Raw genomic sequence first — 20597 nt, forward strand, 5'->3', positions numbered from 1 at the left:
AAAATAATGTGTGATAGTCTGTGGTCTGTAAGTTTGGCGTGAAGATTTGCACTACAGGAAGAAGGTTTAATCATCGTCGCCCGCGTGATAGTGAAAAATGAACTATCTATCGATGGAGGCACGCGCAAGTCTGAATGAATCGTTCGTTCGGCACGACCACATTTTGGAGATCACGCTGGTTTATTATGTGACAACACGAAGGTCAGGGATAAAAGGCGTGCCAATAGCGTTTATTTTTCGATTAACAGTGTTCTAGTATTCTGCCTATATGTTTGCATAAACGTCCCATATGCAAAAACAGCAAGCTGAGAAAAGCACAAGGCAATGTTTTGTGGAACAAAATACTGCATGTTTTTAGTTTTTGTTTTTTTTTGGAAATGAAGAGCGATCAAAAGCGAAAAAAGGAATAAAGGACATTTAGGCGAATAGGTGTAGTATAGGTCACCAATCTGCTGAATAAATTATTGGCTGAAAAAAATTGCAAAAAATCAAAACTCGGATTTAATTTCCAATCCACTATCAAATTCAATTGTTTGAACGATTGACTTTTTGGTAATTTTTGACCCGTTATTTTCATTCTGGTGGTTCAAGCTTTTCAACTGATTTGATCATGAATTTGCCCCAATGTGATAAGGAAAACACTTGAAATTGATCTTATGATCTACCCAAAACAGGCACTATTGAAAGTCAACGGGATGTTCCACTTGAGTTTAATGTGTTTCACTAATTGATTTTTGCGCGAATTTTATCAAGCCTTCGATCGCAGACTAGAAGTAGTAACAAAAAAAAAAACTCTCCCGTTTTCAATTGGCCGGTCGGCGCAGTGCTAGCGTGTACGATTAGCAAGCGAGAACCTGTTTTTGCTTGGACGTACTGTTATTTTTCAACGATATATAAAATTCAAGTGTTTTACCATTGTTTTGCGATTGATATTCGAGTGCCTTGTACAGCAGGGTCAGATCATGTGTGAAACATTTCGATACGCAGTGTGAGTTTTGCTCAGTGTATATATTTTTTATTTGGCTCATGTATATATTTTTTATTTGGCTCAAACTTTGTGGGGGCCTTGTAGCAGTGCGTGGTCGAATGGTTACGCTGTCCGCTTTGTAAGCGGATAATTCTGGGTTCGATTCCCATCTGCTGCAACCTTCCATCGGATGAGGAAGTAAAATGTCGGTCCCGCCTTGGTTGTTAGGCCGTTAAGTCATTCCAGGTGTAGGAGTCGTCTCCGTGACATAAGTACAAACAACACACCAAACCAAGCCTACTCCGGTGGAATCGCTGGCGGCGGTTGGACTCGCAATCCAAAGGTCGTCAGTTCAAACACTGGGGTGGTAGGTTCCTTGGAGTAAAAAGAGGTTTGAGCGCTCTCCTAGGATTCGAACAGAAACTTGCAATAGAGACCACAAAAGACCCGGGGGTCGTTAATGTGGATGGTTTGATTTTTTTTGTGGGGGCCTTCCCTATCACCGAAGAAGCCATTTTGTGTCATTGGTTAACCTAAACAAATCTCCATACAATTTTGGCAGCTGTTCATTCAAAAATGGTACGTAAATATTCGAAAACCTGTAACTTTCAAGGAATTTTTTTATTGATTTGGTGTCTTCGGCAAATTTGTAAAAATTGATGAGGACTATTCAGAAAAAAAGATAAACGAAAAAAATGTGATTTTTTAGTAAGATTTTTTTTACAAAAAATCATAAAAAAATTGTATTTTTGCCTTCCTCACCTCACTGAGGCAAGGCTATAAAATCACTCAAAAATTGAACTTTTTAAATAAGCCTCCAATATATACCTTTGCGTATACTGACATTAAATTCTGAGTAAATGGCTGAGCGTGTGAATGGACGTAGAATTTTTTTTCACTCACTTTTCTCGAAACTGGCCCGACCGATTTTGTCCGGATCTATGTTTTTCAGGGGGGTGGTGTCAGAGTAAAGGGATGTTCTACTCGCCCATCACCATAATCTTGCATTAGTATTAGTGAGTAGCCCCTGTCTGAAAACTAGCCCACGCATTAGTGTTTGTGAGTAGCCCCTATCTGAAATCTGCTGCTGATGTAGTGGTAGATGGCGGCCTTCTGTTAACATTAAGAAACGTCAAAGCGATAGAACCAGATTTTTTTTTTGTAAAAATGTGAAATTCTTTGCGGCAGCGCGGCATTGAACATATTTTGTTTTCAAGTTTGCGTAATCAAACAATATCTGTTATAAAATCAAGTGTCGCAGCTACCGCCGAATGTCCGTCGTGGTCCAGATCACCAGCACCAGCTGCAGTAAGTTTGCCGGAACGATTTCCTCGGTGAGGTGTTGATAAGTAGCTTTTTGCGGCGATCCAGATTAAGTGACAGATTGGCTCCGAGTGGATCAATGCACGCGGTTTGGTTTGTTGATACAATTTGACAGACGTGTTTTTGTTGTTGTCTTCTTTATCTTCTTGTACGCGTCAGAAGCTTTGGTTACGAAAAGATGGCCTCCATTGCAGGGGGTCGATGTTTTTGGTATCGTCTTTAGGTCCTTTAAGTATTTTTTTGGTTTCATCTGGTTTGGTGCAGTACTTAAAGTGGTTGTTGCTTTCCTCCTAAAAGCTCTGCAAACACACACTACGAAAGCTTTGGCTAACGCTTATTTAGTAAAGACACTATACAACTGAGTGCTGCCTTCTATGATAAATTTAATGAACCATTTGAAACACTGAAGTGTTTGTGTGCGTGCACTGAGCGACAAGTTCCGACAGCTATCCGTCGGAGCTTTCAAATTATGTAAATAATGACCCTTTTTTGTATCAACCAAGACTGTTTTTCGAACATAACTTTTCAAATAACGTTTTTTTTTAAATTTATTTTAGTACATGTTTTAGGGGACCAAACCCCGCATCTTTTAAGACATTCAGAAGTATGGATCAAAATTTTGCCGACGAGTTACGTTTTTTTTAAATAGCGTTTTTTGTAAAAAATTAAATGATGTACTTTCAATTTTATGACCTCATGTAAAATGTAGGGCCTCGTGGCGCGGTGTTTAGCAGTTCAGAAAATGTCCTACAATTGGATACTAAAGTCCTATGTCAATTTTTATGTACAACGGTAAAAAACACGATTAAAAACCATTTCTGATCACTTTTTTTCATTTTAATGCAAAATTTTTTTTTGACAAGACAACATTTTTTCGATGGATCAACTATGGTCCCCTTGGAACGAGCTGTCAAGTAGGAGCTTTTCTGTCAAGAAGGACCGCGAGGTTAATTTTTCAAAATTGATTTAAAAATCCATTTTAAACTCTTTGTGCTCGTACAAAGGGTCATTGAACTCAGAAAAATAAGCTTTATCGCTGTAAACAATAATATCAGCAATCTAAGCTTCATTTTAGGACCCAATTTAGACTGAAACACATTGAATATTGGACCACTGGTTGCTGAGATACAGCAGATAAAAGAAAAATGGGATGGGATTTTCAATGTTGAAATATAAAACATTCATGAAATTTTCATTTTTTTTCGAATACAAAATTTTGAATTTTTGGAATTAATACTAACATTTCAAAAGGGCCAAACATTTGTACCTATCCTATATATACTGCCCCTGTTCGCATAAATGCCCCTTATGCTTTTTATCACTTTAGAGCCTTTTATAGTTATTGACGCAGTTTGGTTCTTAATATTGTGTGCAACCAACAGTACTTTACTGCCGTTCTACGCATAACTGTCCCATGTTCAAAAAAGTGCAACTGAGAAAAATGCGATTGAAATTTTTCGAACGATTTCTGTGTTTCTACGCATAATTGTCCCGTGGGTTCCTATTCGCGCTATGTGTCCCTAATCGCCCCAGTTAGTAGTTTATCACCCTTATTTGTGATCCTCTTGCTATACAACAGGTAAACAAGGCATAATGCTTAGTAAAACTAATGATTCCGTGTATGAAAATACTTGGTGGGACAATTATGCATAGAAGTTCAACGATGGGACAAACTGACTTGGTGTTGTTTTTGATGAGTTTCCGAACAAAGTACCAGATTTTATGTGTTTTTCTTAAAGTACACATCAGACTAAACTTAAAAATGGCATAAAGTCAAAATCGTCAAAAACTGACATGGGACAATTATGCGTAGAACGGCAGTTTATGTGTGAGGTACTTGCCTTGCGTTTTTCTCAGCTTGCTGTTTTTGCATTTGGGATATTTATGCCAATACGGGAAATATACTTGAGTGTAAAAAACTTTTTGTGCATCAGACTCTGGTTAAAGTTGAAAATTATGTTTTAATAGTTTTCGTCGTTTTAAAATACTTTAGAGAGTTTAAAATACGCAAACGTGTTTGTGTGCTGAAAAATCATGTTTTTATTATGAATTCATTTGTGATTCTAATCGCTTGCTAGTAATACATGTGAATTTTATAATATAAAATATAATATACATTACACATTCAGAAACTGTGATTGGTCATTTGAATCTTGGTTCATAAATTTTCTTTTAAGAAATAACATTGTCAGGAATCAGACTAGCTTGCAGGTGCTTCGATAGTTTCATTTTATTCATTCATTTCCTCGTCTGAAGCAGCCTCCATCTCCATTTGCTTTGCAATTTTCCTGGGGTCATATTCTGTAAATTATTTAAAAAAAATATTCATGTTTTCGTCGATGATATTATGTCTCATCCTTACCTTGATCGTACTCTTCCGGTGCGCGTGCCTTCCGCTCCTTTTCCAGCGTTTGCAGATACTCTTGCTCCGCCGCGTCGCAAGCCGCTGTAAAACGATTTTCACATGATTGTGATGTAATTTTTGAGATGTTTCCATGTAAACTTACACTTGCACTGGAACAGCTTCGGCCTCTCGTCGATGGTGTCCTCCTGGCGGTGCAACGTGCGAACTTTAAGCTTCATTTCACGCGACTTCGCTTCCAGTATCTTCTCGCGACGATTCTCCCGCTCCAGCATCTAGAATAGATATTAGTTGAAATTTTGGCAACATTTAACCTGTTTAGCATCCCTACCGCCGTCAGCAGCGGCTTATCGTTCTTGATGGACGTCATGTTGTCGGACATCTCCAGCAGGAAGGTCGCCCCCTTGGTGCTTCCCGCCCCCACCAAATATCCGGCCTCGTGCGCACGCAAGCACTTGAGGCTCTCATCGCACACCTTGATGCTCAGGATGGGTTCACTCTGCTGCTGAAGCAGGTCCCACGCGTCCAGTACGCCGTCGACGCGACTCACGTAGAAGATGGAGTAGCGCGTCGGATTCCAAACGCCATCGGTCAGCATGACCGAGTGGTGCTTCGTCCAGATGATGGAACTCTCGCGGCAGTCCTCGGACCAGATGCGCGCGATCCAGTCGCCGATGGTGAGGAAGTTCTTCACGAAGGCCGGATTGCGCGTCAGCGAGTAGATCGGACCGGTGTGGCATTGCAGCTGGAATGAGGGGAGGAATGTTAGTCATGGTTGTTCAAAATTGAAAGTTACGATCCTACCCTGAATACAATCTTCTCCTGCGGAGACTTGCCCTTTCGGTTGCACGAGAACAGCATGCCTTGCTCGGTTCCGCACATGAACCGTGTTGGAATCGAAGTTTCATACTCCAGACAGCTGACGCCGTACGACCGAGATAGATCCTGCTCATCGGACTTGATCGGATCCATCAGTAGCGTATCGATCGGCTGGGACAGCTTGCGAGTGTCCCACCACATGACCTGGCTGTCTGATGACCCCGAGAAGAACTCCGTGCCACTCTTGGAGTTGATCCAGAGCGTCGAGTTGACCGGAGATCGATGGGAATGTTCGCGCTCACTGATCATTACCGGCGCCTTCTCGTTACGAGTGTCCCACGCGGCCACCTGACCGTTGTACATACCGCTGACCAGCGTGGTCGGATCCTTCTGGTTGTACTCCAAGCAGATCATCGAGCTGTGCGGAGTGAATCTCAGCAGAGGAGCGTTCGGATTCTCCGTTTCCCAAATGTAAGAACAAACAGCTTTGCCCGAGGCCTCCCGGAAGTTCATATTGCAATGCGAGACCGCGATCTTCGATCCTCCATCCGGTGACCAGGACAGATGTGTAACAGGTTGCTTGTAGATCGCCGGATCACGGTACACGTTCAACGTCCTAGAGCTACTCTTCTCCATCAACGGAGCCGGATCCAACCCCTCAAAGTAGTTCTCATAAATGTTGACCGCATTGTTTTGATAAATACAGTGCTCCATCGGCTTCGTCAACCCCGTCAACTGCGTCACATAGTTCTCGTCCTTCTCGATCTTCCGCCGATACCGCACCGTCTGCTCCGGATCCAGATAGTTCACGTCCTTTGGCCATCCTCCCTCCGAGTGCAATATCCCTCGATTTTCAAACTCCGCACTCTCCGTGTTGACGGCACTCAAGGACATCTGCCTGCTGTACTGCGTCCCCAAATGGACCGGATCCCGCAGGATGTACTCCTTGAAAAACTCATGGTTCGCGGCCTCCGTGAACTCGACCTTGTTCTTGTCCGAAAACAGACACTGGCGGCCAAACTCGCGCCGTTCCTTCTGGTACGCGTACTCGATGTCCATCGCGCGAAATTCCGTCCGTCCGCGATCGATTTTTCCCGGATTTGAAGAAATTTTTCTGTCAAGGTTGTTTACTTCCGCTCAACGAGCCTCGAGCGCGGTAGCGTAGTAACCGCGACTTGATTGATTCGTGTGTAGGACACATGCCAAGCCAGCGAGGCGCTGTTGTTGTTTGCGACCATGTGCGCGTGTCCTCGAGCACGTGGTTGGTAGGTTTTGCGTGGTTTTTACTGTTGTTTGTTTGCGGGGTACGCGCAGTGATCAACAGGTTGACTGCGAGTTGTTTTAGTTAGGGCTTGAAAATAAAGTCCTCTTCTTTTTCCTAAACTGGATATTCTGGAGGAAGTTTAAGTTCTTAGGCATTTTAACCAGTTTATTGTTTTCAGTATTGATACAATATTTACAATTATTTCATGAAGATTCGAATATATTAGGAATATAACATGTTATTTTATGTCACAATTGTCCACAAACCCCCCTCTAATAAACCTTAATCTTCCCTTCAACCTCCTTCGCACCCGCCACGACACACTCCGCCACCGAGTACATCGTCTGGAACCGAACCGGCGACTTGCGCTTGACGACCAGCTTCACGGCGCAACGCTCCAGCAGAATGCGCCACTTGAGCTTGCCCTTTTCCTCATCACTCATGTTCAAAAACTTGTCCACCTTACAAGCGAGCGTCTGCTCGGCCACCTGGTTCATCAGCCGGCAGTTGGCCAGCGTCCCGGTGTGGTCCGTCAGGTCGATACGGATGTCAAAGTAGGACACGATGTTGGCCGGATTGTACGCGCACTCGGGTCGCGAGCAACGATCGTCGGATACCCGCACGAAGGACTTGCACGTTTGGCAGGTGCGGCCAATAAGTCGGGAGCAGCCGTCAAGGTCGAACTTGGTTACGACGGCGTAACAGAGCGCGGTGAACTGGTCCTCGTCGCTTTTCAGGTCTCCTTCGGCCCGGTCCCAAATCTGCTGCACGCTCATCACGGTCGTTATCACGGAAGCTGGTTGAAGGGGAAGGAGTTAATAGGGTGGTTTACCTTTGAGTCTGCAAAAAGTAACTTACTGTTGATGGCACTGGTCGTTGCGCTGAACGCGACATCCGAGTCCTGTAGCGGAACTCTCATCACGCTGACCAGCAGCCTGTCGGCCTGCTCGCAGGCTGGATCTTCGGTGATGATGGTTTTCGAGCTCATCCCGAGGCAGATGGACTTGAAGTATTCGTTGTACTCAATCCTGACGTCCATCATCAGCAGAACCGTCGTCAGCGGGGTCCACTTGTCGATCCGTTCGACGTACTCGTTACTCCAAAACTTCATCGACATCCCGCTATGGGTCGCGTCCATCACGATCACCTCCCGCAGGTTCTTGATCTTGCCAGTTTTAGCGACCACAATCTGCTTCTTGGGTCGAACGCATCGAACCACCGCCAGAATGTTGACGCTCTGGCCATTGTGGCTATGCCCTCCGGCGGCAATATCCGCCAGCTGGTACGTAGTCGTTGCATCCACCGGGGCAACCGTGACCAACCGTCGCATCTGCTCCAACCCCGATCCCTCGTGGAGCTTGATATTTGCGCCATCCTGCAGCGCGTTCAGCTTCAAACTGTACGGCGAGGTCGACCGGGGTGCGAACTGTTCCGACCGATCGCTGCTCGATGACAGAACCTTGGCCTTGCTCACGTTGACCACGTCGCCGATGTGGAACAAGCTGTCGAACGAATCGATGGCCACTTGGGACGCCCAAACCGTACAGTTGATGGTGTCCCGCTCGCTGTCCCGGAGCGTCAAGGTTATGACCCCGCGGGTGCCATCGTCGCGGCCACCATACGTCGTCATCGTCGTCGATTCCATATACTTTGGGTCACTTTTGGCAATGACCACGCCGATCAGGATGAAGTTCTGCGAGTCCTGGCAGAGCTGGTGGATTCGCTTCGTCACCACAATATCCGTGGACATTTTGATAAAATGTTTTCGAAAGAAATTTAAACTTTTTGTAACGGAACACGGAACCTTGGTCTGAACTTCAAAACAAGATCTGAAGCTTTCTAAAGTGAGGTTAGGTTGAGATCTATCACGTGATCGGAGTTGGCGTTGATCGCGGAGCATGAACTGTCAAATCGTCGTTTATATCCCTTGATGAACCAAAGGGGACCATTTCCGCTTCCTGTGTTGTTATTTATTTAATTTTGAAAATCATTTGGCAGTTTTACAAGATATTTTTCGATCCAATTCACCAATCATCACTATGTTTTAAAATGTTTTTCTTGTGCCCTTAGCTCAGAAACAAAAATCTGTTAGTATTTATTCCAGAATTCTATTGTAATCAATTTGAAGAAGCTGTTATCGTACGTGTAATTGCTAATGGGCTTATATTGAATGAGACTTGAGCTAAAAAAATGTTCCGTCATCTGGGGCGAATCGGGACTACAGTTTGAATAGGGACAGCAGGTTTTAGAGTACAGTCCAGACTGGATTTTCCAAAGGCCTCGGAAAAATTTCACTTCGAATAATCGTACCACGAAAACAATTTTTTTTCGTTGTCTAATTTTTTATTGTTGATATCCAGGTTTTTAAGCGAAGATGGCGTTCGATTGGTGAACGTCCGAACTGTCAAAATCACGCAGTAGCACCAACATTAGGAAAAATGTGGCGGTCATGCCATGGCACACTTTTTTCGAAATGTTGGTACCACTGCGTGATTTTGAAATTTCGGGCGTTCACCATTCGAATGCCATTTTCGCTTAAAAATCTGGAAATAATTTTTAAATCCAATATGGCGGCTAAAATGGCGGTGATGCAATATTCAAAAAATGCATTTTATTTTTTAAAGGCAATCAACAACTCAAATTGGACTAAAATGGGATCGTACCATTCGGATAATCGAACTTCGGATAATCGAGACTTCGGATAATCGAGGCTTCGGATAATCGAGTCTGGACTGTACTTTAAAGCTTCACAGGAAAAAAAATGATGGTAATATTCATCAGGAAATGGTGACAGATTTTGTGGCAAAAATGATTAATTTTACCCCAGAAAATGATGAATTTTCATCAGTTTTTGATGAATATTCATCAGGTTCACATTTTTACACATTTTTTATGTAATATTACTCAGAAAAAGATGTAATATTCATCCTACCAAATTTTCAACATTTCAAAATTCAACTTTTTTTTTCTGTGTTGAAATTCGGAGACCGATGCACTATTTTTGTAAATCTATGTTTGTTCTATCCGAAACCAATCAAAACTATCAAAATATTGTACAGTAATAAGGCTAAAACAGCTGTCCTAATTCATGGTTCTCGATTCTCAAAAAAAAAGAGCTTAATATCACAAAATGCTTAAACTGTGACGCTTTCAGAACACAATACAAAACCTTTCTTAAAGTTTTACGTCAATCTTTCCAAGGTTTTGGTCATGGATTCAAAATATTTTAAAAGTTTAAAGTGCCCAAGGATTATTTTTTGGAACATGAATCACAGCTGATTCGAGACAATCGTTTTAAAATGATTTCTGAATGATACATTCTCCAGCGACAAAAATTACACGTTTTGGCAGGTTTGGCTAATAGGCCAAATAGTTTAAATATTTATTCGTTGTTAAATTGGTCCAAATATCAATCGCAGCAGGATTAACAATGACCAATGTTTAACATGAGCAGTTCTCTAGGATTTCAATCATTCGATTTTTTTTGTATTTTTTAATCCGACTGAAACACAAAACAAAAAAAAACACTTTTTTTAATTTTTTTATTTTTTTTATTTTAGAGGACATAAAATGCCAACTTTTCAGAAATTTCCAGGTTGTGCAAAAAATCTTTGACCGAGTTATGATTTTTTTAATCAATACTGATTTTTTCAAAAAATCGAAATATTGGTCGCAAAAAAATTTCAACTTCATTTTTCGATGTAAAATCAAATTTGCAATCAAAAAGTACTTTAGTGAAATTTTGATAAAGTGCACCGTTTTCAAGATAAATCCATTTTTAGGTAACTTTTTTGAAAATTGTCGCAGTTTTTCATTTTTTTAAATAGTGCACATGTTTGCACACTTTTGGAAAAAATATTTTTTAAAAGCTGAGAAAATTCTCTATATTTTGCTTTTTCGGACTTTGTTGATACGACCTTTAGTGCTGAGATATTGCAATGCAAAGGTTTAAAAACAGGAAAATTGATGTTTTCTAAGTCTCACCAAAACAACCCACCATTTTTTATTGTCGATATCTCAGCAAGTAATGGTCCGATTTTCAATGTTAATATATGAAACATTTGTGAAATTTTCCGATCTTTTCGAAAACATTTTTTTCAAAATTTTTAAACCAAGACTAACATTTTAAAAGGGCGTAATATTGAATGTTTGGCCCTTTTGAAATGTTAGTCTTGATTTGAAAATTTTGAAAATATATCGACTTAAAAAAAATTCCATTGTCGTTACGTGTAGAAAATTCAATTTCAAAATTCCAAGTTCAAATCAACTAATTCTGATTGGGAATGAGAAGCTCGACTTGGATTGCAGTAGGAAATGAGTAGGCCTATGTTCTATTTTAAAATTATTGAAGCGGGCACAGCAAAAGGAAATTCTGATTTTACAAAGTTGTTTCACAGGTAGGAGACGCTTTCTCGTCGACGGCCAAGTGGAATTATGCTGGACTGGAATCGAACAGACGACGAGTAGGATGTTCGGGGTTACTGCTGCTACCCGTTGCTGACTGAGCCATCTCCGCACTTCATGAACGAGCGGCTAAAGCATCAACTTGTTCAGGTCGAGACCCACACAGAAAAAAATATGTAAATTTACACAGCACGTAATTACTGTTTCTTATGTAAACTCACTCAATGTAATGTTGAAATGTGATGTAAAGGGTAAAAAGTCATGGAAATTACTCCAATGTAAATCTAAATCTAATGTAAATCATGAATCTAATGGAAACGTTGAGCATGGAAACTCAAATCTGATGAATTTCTACCCGTGTTTGGCTTCCTGTAAATTCGTATTTAATGTAAATCATATATCCAATGTAATTCTGCCAAACGTTGACTTGAAAACTACCCGAACTAAAAATAGTAATATTTGGTTCTCTTTCTATCGCTCTCATACTTGGCCCACTGCCTGAGCCTCGCCCTGAACAAGTTGATGCTTTAGCCGCTCGTTTATAAAATGCGAAGATGGCTCAGTCGACAGCGGGTAGCAGCAGTAACATCGAACATCCTACCCGTCGTCTGTTCGATTCCAGTCCAGCGTTATTCCACTTGGCCGTCGACGAGAAAGCGTCCCCTACCTGTGAAACAATTTTTTAAAATCAGAATTTCTTTTTGCTGCCCGCTTCACTCATTTTAAAATAGAACATAGGCCACACCCTTTTCCTACTGCAATCCAAGTCGAGCTTCTTATTCCCATTGGCTAATTAGAATTAGTTGATTTGAACTAATGTAAATTCAAAACTAATGTAAATTCCAAAACTAATGTAAATTTTCAAAAGTAATGTAAATTTCCAATGAATATAATGTAAATTTCCAATGAACCTTATGTAAATAGACATCATTTATCATGATACCTTTTGATACATGATAAATAATGTAAATTTGCAGAAATATTTTTTTCTGTGCAGACAGTGGGTCAGCGAAGGAGTATCGCGCAAGCAGTGGTGATGGGAAGATAGATTTTTGTGGTGTTCTCTTTGTGCTATTTTCGTGTTCATGTTCGAGTCATGCATGCAGTGGGGGGTCATTGTGGTAATTGATATTATTGCGCGTCAGTATCGTGCAAGCAGTGGTGATGGGAAGATAGATTTTTGTGGTGTTCTCTTTGTGCTATTTTCGTGTTCATGTTCGAGTCATGCATGCAGTGGGGGGTCATTGTGGTAATTGATATTATTGCGCGTCAGTATCGTGCAAGCAGTGGTGATGGGAAGATAGATTTTTGTGGTGTTCTCTTTGTGCTATTTTCGTGTTCATGTTCGAGTCATGCATGCAGTGGGGGGTCATTGTGGTAATTGATATTATTGCGCGTCAGTATCGCGCAAGCAGTGGTGATGGGAAGATAGATTTTTGTGGTGTTCTCTTTGTGCTATTTTCGTGTTCATGTTCGAGTCATGCATGCAGTGGGGGGTCATTGTGGTAATTGATATTATTGCGCGTCAGTATCGTGCAAGCAGTGGTGATGGGAAGATAGATTTTTGTGGTGTTCTCTTTGTGCTATTTTCGTGTTCATGTTCGAGTCATGCATGCAGTGGGGGGTCATTGTGGTAATTGATATTATTGCGCGTCAGTATCGTGCAAGCAGTGGTGATGGGAAGATAGATTTTTGTGGTGTTCTCTTTGTGCTATTTTCGTGTTCATGTTCGAGTCATGCATGCAGTGGGGGGTCATTGTGGTAATTGATATTATTGCGGGGATTTTTGTGGTGTTCTCTTTGTGCTATGTTCGTGTTCATGTTCGAGTCATGCATGCAGTGGGGGGTCATTGTGGTAATTGATATTATTGCGCGTCAGTATCGTGTACGCAGCAGGGCTAGGAAGATGGTTTTATGGTTGTGTTCGTTTTGTAATGTATTTGTATTAAAATCTTGCATGGCTTTTTGTGGTGATGGTATGGTTTTGGTGGTGGTGGTGGTGGTGTTAAAAAAAAAACAAACGTTCAATTTACTAACATTGAGTCCAAAACCTCCCTACAAACATCTATACCACTAGGTGACGTAGAGATCTCTGCGCATTCTAGATAGATGTTTACTAACATACCTTCCAATCCCCGAGGTTAGCAAGGTACCGGCCAGGAGCCCCTTATCTTACTGGATAGTATTACACGCTCATCTAAAGAGGAAAACATGGTATCTCCCGTGTTGGAATATTGTAACCGGATGAGAGTCTAGTGCTATCATACGTTTAATTACAGTTAAACAGCAAGATAAGCGTTGTGCAGCCATCCGGAATTGTGCGACCTTTATTGCTAATGCTAATGCTAATGCTAATGCAGACAGTGGGTCAGCGAAGTATGAGAGCGATAGAAAGAGAACCAAAAATAACAATTTTTAGTTCGGGTAGTTTTGAAGTCAACGTTTGGCAAAAATACATTGGATATATGATTTACATTGAATAGGAATTTACAGGAAGCAACACGGGTAGAAATTCATCAGATTTGAGTTTCCATGCTCAACGTTTCCATTAGATTCATGATTTACATTAGATTTAGATTTACATTGGAGTAATTTCCATGACTTTTTACTCTTTACATTATATTTCAACATTACATTGAATGAGTTTACATAAGAAACAGTAATTACGTGCTGTGTAAATTTACATATTTTTTTCTGTGTGGGTCTCGACCTGAACAAGTTGTACATATATTACATATTTTACATATTTTTTTCTTTGTAGCATATTTTTTTCTTTGTAGCTAAAAAGATAAAAAGCTGCAATTCATCGTTTTCGTGCTATCTTGCCATACATTTTGGGCCAAGTTGAGTTGAGAACGCCATTTTGTGCAGCTCAAGGCATTAAGCCTCACCTTTTTATTTTCACAAATCCCCAAAATTCGATTTTAATCCTGAGATACACACCGAAAAAGTTCCGTGCATTGTTGTCACTCTTCATATGAAAGAAGTTTCTTGTCGTGCTATATTTAAACACCCTGAAAATTGCTGTAAGTGCGATAATTGGCCAAAGGGATTTCTGGTCAGAACGCTTTTGACATGTAAACATTTGGTATTATAACCCGGGACCAACCAAATGCTCTGCCCGAATGCTCAACCCGAACAAAACTTGACTGTTACTGTTCAAATTTCGTGCTCTAGTTTTTGTTTATTCAATCAAAACGCGTTCTTCTCGCAACGTCAAAAAGCGACGTGTGACAAGATAGCACAGCGTCGAAATATTATTTCGTAAGATTTTCTGTATAAACCATGTATAAATCAAAAATTGAAATTGAAGAAAATATCAAACTTCCTTCTAAAATTATATAAAATCAACAAAAATCAAAAATTGAATCTAATGGACAGCGAAAATCTGTCTTGTTTGTAAACATGCGAAAAATTTATCGACGGTCAGAACCGGCGCGCATCACGCCCGGAAGCTACGCGCGCACGTCGCACTCCGATGCGCAACATCCTGGCCCGCGTGAGCACCTTCTTTTATCCGATATGATGAAGGTATGCAACAATGTATGCTCAAAGCATGCACTTTCAATGCTTGATTTAATTCCACATTAGCCTTATTACCAACGCACGTGTTTCGAACACGTCACGTCATGTGAAATTTTAATAGGTATCATTAGTCCGTCCATTGCGCTGGAAATTTATTGAGAAATATTGGCAGTAAGATAAGAACCGTGATACAGGTGATTGACTTTTTAAAAATAAAAAATAAAAACATCGAAGACACTTTGTGTCCGGTCAAATTTGTGAGCAATCTTGCTCATTGACTTTTCCCTTAAGATTTGTTATGCTGAAAAAAGGTTGTAATGATCTTAAGCGCCATCCATCTTTGTTCTTCACTGTTCGCGAGAGTAGTCCCAGTTCCAGTTTCAGCGAACCTTGGGGCGATTTGTTTTTCTTCTTGTAAAAGCCATCCATCACTAGAAAAATGTATGCTAAATCGTAAATTATCGACACAGGTTCAAAATATGTTATGCAAAGCAGATGCGTCCAAATTGAGCTAAACTATCTAAACGTGTTTGAAGTGAGGGGAACTGTGGGGTAAAATGGATATCTTTCAACAGTCTGTGTTAAAAAATTCTATAAGAAGATTCTATTACACTTTTTACTGAGATGTAATATTACAGGGCTACAAAATCTTCACCAATTCGTTGAATAGCTTCTGGTACCTCAACCACCAACAGGTAGCATGTAGATCACCGCGGACAGATTGTTATTAATTGATCTCTCACCATCGCTGCTATGCGCTGTGTGATGGTGAAAGACAGGGCCGGACAAACTGGACGTCAGACTGCCCCCACGGGGGTTGTGAACATAAGTGGTGGATGATGATGATGATGATGTTGACTGATGTGGCTTAGACGCATAGACGAGTTTGTGACGAACGGTCTCGTCCGTGTACGTGATGATCCGTCAACGGGACAGGTTTGGTGCGCCGGGCAGCGCCCACGGTCATCTCAGTCACCGACCGGTAACTGAGGACATTCCTTAGAAATTGAAAGGAACCTGATCGATTTTGTTATCAAACTGTTGGCTGATCATCTTTTTTAAAACCTTTTTCGCAATCCGATAACCTTGATTCTCCTGAATTTTATGGTTAGGGTCGCCACTGACATTAGGTAGAAATCATATTCTTTTGAAATTTCAATATTATTTCAACATTATCTTGTTTTTTAACTACGTCATTCAACAAAATCAAAATACCAAATATCACACTTAAGCTAGGAGATCCATGCTGACAAAAGTCAAAAGCCCCTGAGTAATTGAGGTACCGATTTAAAATCCTACAGTACAACTCCCTTTTAAAAAGCCATGAATTATTCAAATGGCCTCCAAGTTGTCAAATGTCTAACATCTTCACCGATTTCCATTTCTATGACACCGTCCATCACCGGACAGCACCCGTGATATGAGGGCCGATTGTACACACGATAAGAGACGTTTATGCTAATTATGAGATAATTTAATTTTTCCTAATAGGTACAAGTTAATTTCAATAAATTACCGTTTCACCACGCGTGGTTTGCACCAAGGGGTTTCCAGCATCGTGTAAGACTGGTCACTAATCCGGAATTACTTGGAATTTGAGCAAATAATTCTATAATTCCGGATTTACTGAGTAATTCCAGAGTAATCCTGGTAATTCCTACTAATCTCAGTAATCCTGGTAATTCTATGATTCTTGTTTGTGAAAACATACTTCAGAAAATAATAAAATAATAAAAAATAACTGTTTAAAAGATAACTTCGATAAACCTTTCATGACTCTATTTATTGCCTATTAATTTTCATATAAGAAACCAAAGTTACAGCTAGTACGGGATCATTCGGATTTTGAGTAAGTAATTCAGTAATTCCAGAATTACTCCGCAATTCTTCAGTAATTCCTGTAATTCTGGAATTACCTAGAAATTCCGTAGTAATTCGAGTAATTCCATAGTTACTCAGTAATCCGTTTATTTCCCATTAATTCAAGTAACTACTAATAATTCTTTAATGGTAAATTTTTATGGTACAGAGCGAATTCGGATTGTCCGCAAATTTGGATGCTCTCCAATTCAAATGTTTTCGGATGAAAAACACTAAAACGTCAAAATCAGTTGTCAAACTGATGTTGATGTTTACCACATTATTCGATGATTTCCTAGTAGGGCGTCCAATTTTTTTATATTTTTTATCCCGGGAAATTTTTGAAAACGTCATAAAATCTATGTTTTCTTTATATTCGTTATGTTTTTAAAATCATACTATTAGCTCAATACTGTTAAAATCAATCTAAACAAAGATAGCACTTTTAGATCGTTTTAAAAATTTTTTTGTTCTTTGTTGTGCTTTGAATTTTAAATGCACTCAAACGCCAAAATCAGTTTTCAAAATGATGTTGATATTTACCCAAATGTTCGATGCTTTCCAAGCAGGACGTCTAATTTTCCCAGGTTCGAGTTTCCCGGAAAACGGGAAAATATTTATTTATTCCCGGGAAGTTTTTAGTTTTTGATAAAGTCATAAAATCTATGTTTTCTTTATATTTGTTATTTTTTTTCAAGCTTTAAATTTATAGAATTAGCTCAATACTATTAATATCAATCTAAACAAGGATAGCAGGTTTTAGATAGCTTAAACAAATTTTTGCTGTTCTCTGTTGTGCTATGAATTTTATATGCACCACATTTCTAATTCAAATTTAATAAGTATCTTATAAATATTTATTTTTTATTTAATTCTATATGATATGACTAAAACAGCTAAAAAATTGGTTTAAGATGTCTAAAAACAAAAATGACAACAAATAAAATGGTACCAATTTATCTGAAATTTTAGAAAAGTTGAAACTCATTAATTGTAATATTAATGTAATTTCCAGGCCAAATTAAGATTTTTGTTTAATTTCGGGAATTCCCCGTAAAAAATATAAAAATCCCGGGAATTTTGTGCCGGGAATTCCCGGGATGGACGTACTATTGCCAAGCACGTGGTTTTGTGCATTTGACAGCTGTCATTCGATCCAATTCTCAATATGCTGGAAGTTAGGCAGTAATTCCAAGTTATTTATATAAATTTGAGCAATTCTCCGTGGTTTCTGGAAATCCTAAGTAATTCTGGGAAATCAAAGTAATTCATGACATATTGCCAGTAATCCTGGTAATTCCATTAAGACTGGTCAGTAATCCTTGATGCTGGAAACCCCTTGGTTTGCACTGCCCTACGTTGACGTTGAACGTCATCAGCCAAGCCGTATAACGACAACTGCAGCGGCCCCAAAGGTAACCCCAAGGCCTCAAGGATTAGAGGGCAGGAGTCCGTACGAGGAGACTTTCTTTTCCTTTTGACTCCTAGGTGGATGTGTTGTGTGTAATTAACTGAAACGAGCTTTCGTTGAGCTTTCAGGCTGTGGTTATACCAAAGAGTATTTAATTGATTGCACACAGGCCTGGGTGTTAAATTTTGTAGAAATGCAGTTTTTTTACCCGATTTACCGTGCACGTTTTTTTTGTGAAACTAATGTTACAAAATAGCTTTCACGAAAAAAACCATTATTGATAGAGTTTAAATGATAATGAGACAATTTTGGTACACGTTCACTTCTTTAAAAATATCTTCAAATTAACTGATCCGACCGTCTTCATAATTTAGCCAATTAATTTTCATTTTTTTTACAAGTAATAGAGAAACCATTGACCAAGCCGGGACCGTGGTGAAGGGGTAAGCGTGGTTGCCTCTCACCCAGTCGGCCTGGGTTTGATCCCAGAAGGTCCCGGTGGCAAATTTTGCGACGAGATTTGTCTGATCACGCCTTCCGTCGGACAGGGAAGTAAATGTTGGTCCCGGTCTAACCTGGCGATTAGATCGTTAGCTCAGTCCAGGTGTAGGAGTCGTCTCCCTGGGTCCTGTCTCGGTGGAGTCGCTGGTAGGCAGTTGGACTAACAATCCAAAGGTCGTCAGTTCGAATCCCGTGATGGATAGAAGCTAAGGTGTAAAAAGAGGTTTGCAATTGCCTCAACAATCAAGCCTTCGAACACCTAGCTTCGAGTAGGAATCTCGTAATCGAGAACGCCAAGGCAATGCTGTAGAGCGAATAATTTGATTTTTGATTTGAGAGAAACCATTTATATACATTCAAGACTTGATTATGCGAAGGTCTCGAAAATTTTCACTTTGGACAAACGAATTTGACTCATTCAAATTCAAGCGATGATGAATTTATGAAACAAAAATGCAAATGGTATTCTAACAGGCACTAAACCAGAGAGAAGGGCGTTATATTCAATGTTTGGCCCTTTTAAAATGTTAGTCTTGATTTATTTTTTTTTCAAATATTTTTTTCGAAAAGATCGGAAAATTTCACGAATGATTCATGTTTTAACATTAAAAATCGGACCATTAGTTGCTGAGATATCGACATTAGAAAATGGTGTGATGTTTGGGTGAGATTTCGAAAACTTCAATTTTCCTGTTTCTATTTCTTTAAGCCGCTGTATCTCAGCAACCAGAGGTCCAATCTTCAATGTCTCTTAGACAATTTTATAACAAATTTTCTGAACTTTTCAAAAAAAATATTTTTAGGAATGGTCACTCATGGTCACTATTTTAAAAAATCGAAAAACTGCAAATATTTCGCTAAAATCAAACTTTCGGTGGCTATATCTTGAAAACAGAGCCTTTTATTAAACAATCTTTTTTTTAATTTTTTTTCGATTGGAAATTCAATTTTACATAAAAAAATTACGTCAAATTTGTTTTTGCATGAAATTTCGATTTTTTTTCCAAAAATCGCTATTTTTTCAAAAATTCATAACTCGGCGGCAGATTTTTTGGCCATGTTTCTCTATGGCTCAAAATATGCGGGTTTTTGTCTCCTAGAACATATCAAAAAATCTCGAGAATCAAAAAAACGTATTTTGGGAAATTGAGTTTTTGTGAAAAAAATTTAATTAAAAAATTGGATTTTTTTTCCGTGTACCTATTTTTTCTCAAAAGTCCTCAACAATACCTACAACATTGCGGAAGACACCAAATTGATCAGAAAATTCATTCAAAAGTTACAGATATTCGAATATTCACGTACCATTTTTGTATGGACAGCTGCCAAAATTGTATGGAGACTTGTATGGGTGAACCAATGTCGTCTGTCTTCACGAAGTTGGGCATCGTTTTCGTGAAACGACGTAAAGATCAACAAGCTGTGGCCATATCAACCGAGAGTCAACTGTCCAGTTTTCTTTAAAAAAAACTTGTGATATTCTATCCTATATTCGACTTTTTTCACAAAAACTGATTTAAATCTGTTATTAACGATAATCTTAATTGTATCTGTGACGTGAACCGTAATGTAAGACAATTTAATGTAATATTCTCTGTAAAATCGAAATGTAGCAAATTAAAAAAGGTTTCCTTTACGCTACAAGAAATATAAAAAAAAAAAAAAAAAAAAAAATAGCTTCTATGATCATAGGGAAGGCCCCCACAAAGTTTGAGCCAAATCAAAAAATACAAAAAATAAAAATGGTCGAAATCGGCCGATTTCGAAGTGAGTTGCTCTATTGTTCATGATTCGATTATCCGAATTTCCATACAAACCTTTGGATAATCGAAACTTCGGATCAGATAATAAAGTCTGGCAGTATTATAAGTTGACTGACGCCTGTTGAATAAAACATGAAAAGAAGTTTTTGATCAATATATAAGATAAAATCTCAACAATATCCTAAGGTGATTTTAAGGACTAAAAAGGCATCTTCTCCTTCTTAGCCATAGAGCGTGATGGTGCAAAATTTGGTTTAAGAGATATGATTTTTTGGAAAAGTCGTGATGAAAAATTGCAAGCTTATTAAGTGACACTTAGAAAAGCTCATTTTCATGATTGTTATTCTTTGTGAGGCTGTATCTCAGAAACGAATTGCCCGATTTTCAAAGTCTCAAAA

The 20597-nt window shown here is 39.4% G+C and overlaps 2 protein-coding genes across 2 annotated transcripts; both read right to left on the bottom strand.

Moving 5' to 3' along the window:
- Nucleotides 1–4306: 4306 nt before the first annotated feature.
- LOC120418005 (dynein intermediate chain 3, ciliary-like) lies at nucleotides 4307–6634 on the bottom strand. The gene is made up of 5 exons (XM_039580248.2): nucleotides 5457–6634; nucleotides 4984–5397; nucleotides 4798–4927; nucleotides 4653–4736; nucleotides 4307–4591 (listed from the first exon to the last, which is right to left on the bottom strand). Exons 1-5 carry the CDS (start codon nucleotides 6528–6530, stop codon nucleotides 4521–4523), a joined length of 1773 nt encoding a protein of 590 aa, XP_039436182.1. The 5' UTR covers nucleotides 6531–6634; the 3' UTR covers nucleotides 4307–4520.
- A 239-nt stretch (nucleotides 6635–6873) lies between these two features.
- LOC120417984 (protein hold'em) lies at nucleotides 6874–8545 on the bottom strand. Its single transcript, XM_039580228.2, has 2 exons — nucleotides 7594–8545; nucleotides 6874–7531 (listed from the first exon to the last, which is right to left on the bottom strand). The coding sequence occupies exons 1-2, from the start codon at nucleotides 8483–8485 to the stop codon at nucleotides 7008–7010; spliced, it is 1416 nt and encodes a 471-aa protein (XP_039436162.1). The 5' UTR covers nucleotides 8486–8545; the 3' UTR covers nucleotides 6874–7007.
- Nucleotides 8546–20597: the final 12052 nt, after the last annotated feature.

Source organism: Culex pipiens, chromosome 2 (assembly GCF_016801865.2).
Source record: "Culex pipiens pallens isolate TS chromosome 2, TS_CPP_V2, whole genome shotgun sequence".
NCBI lineage: Eukaryota > Metazoa > Arthropoda > Insecta > Diptera > Culicidae > Culex > Culex pipiens.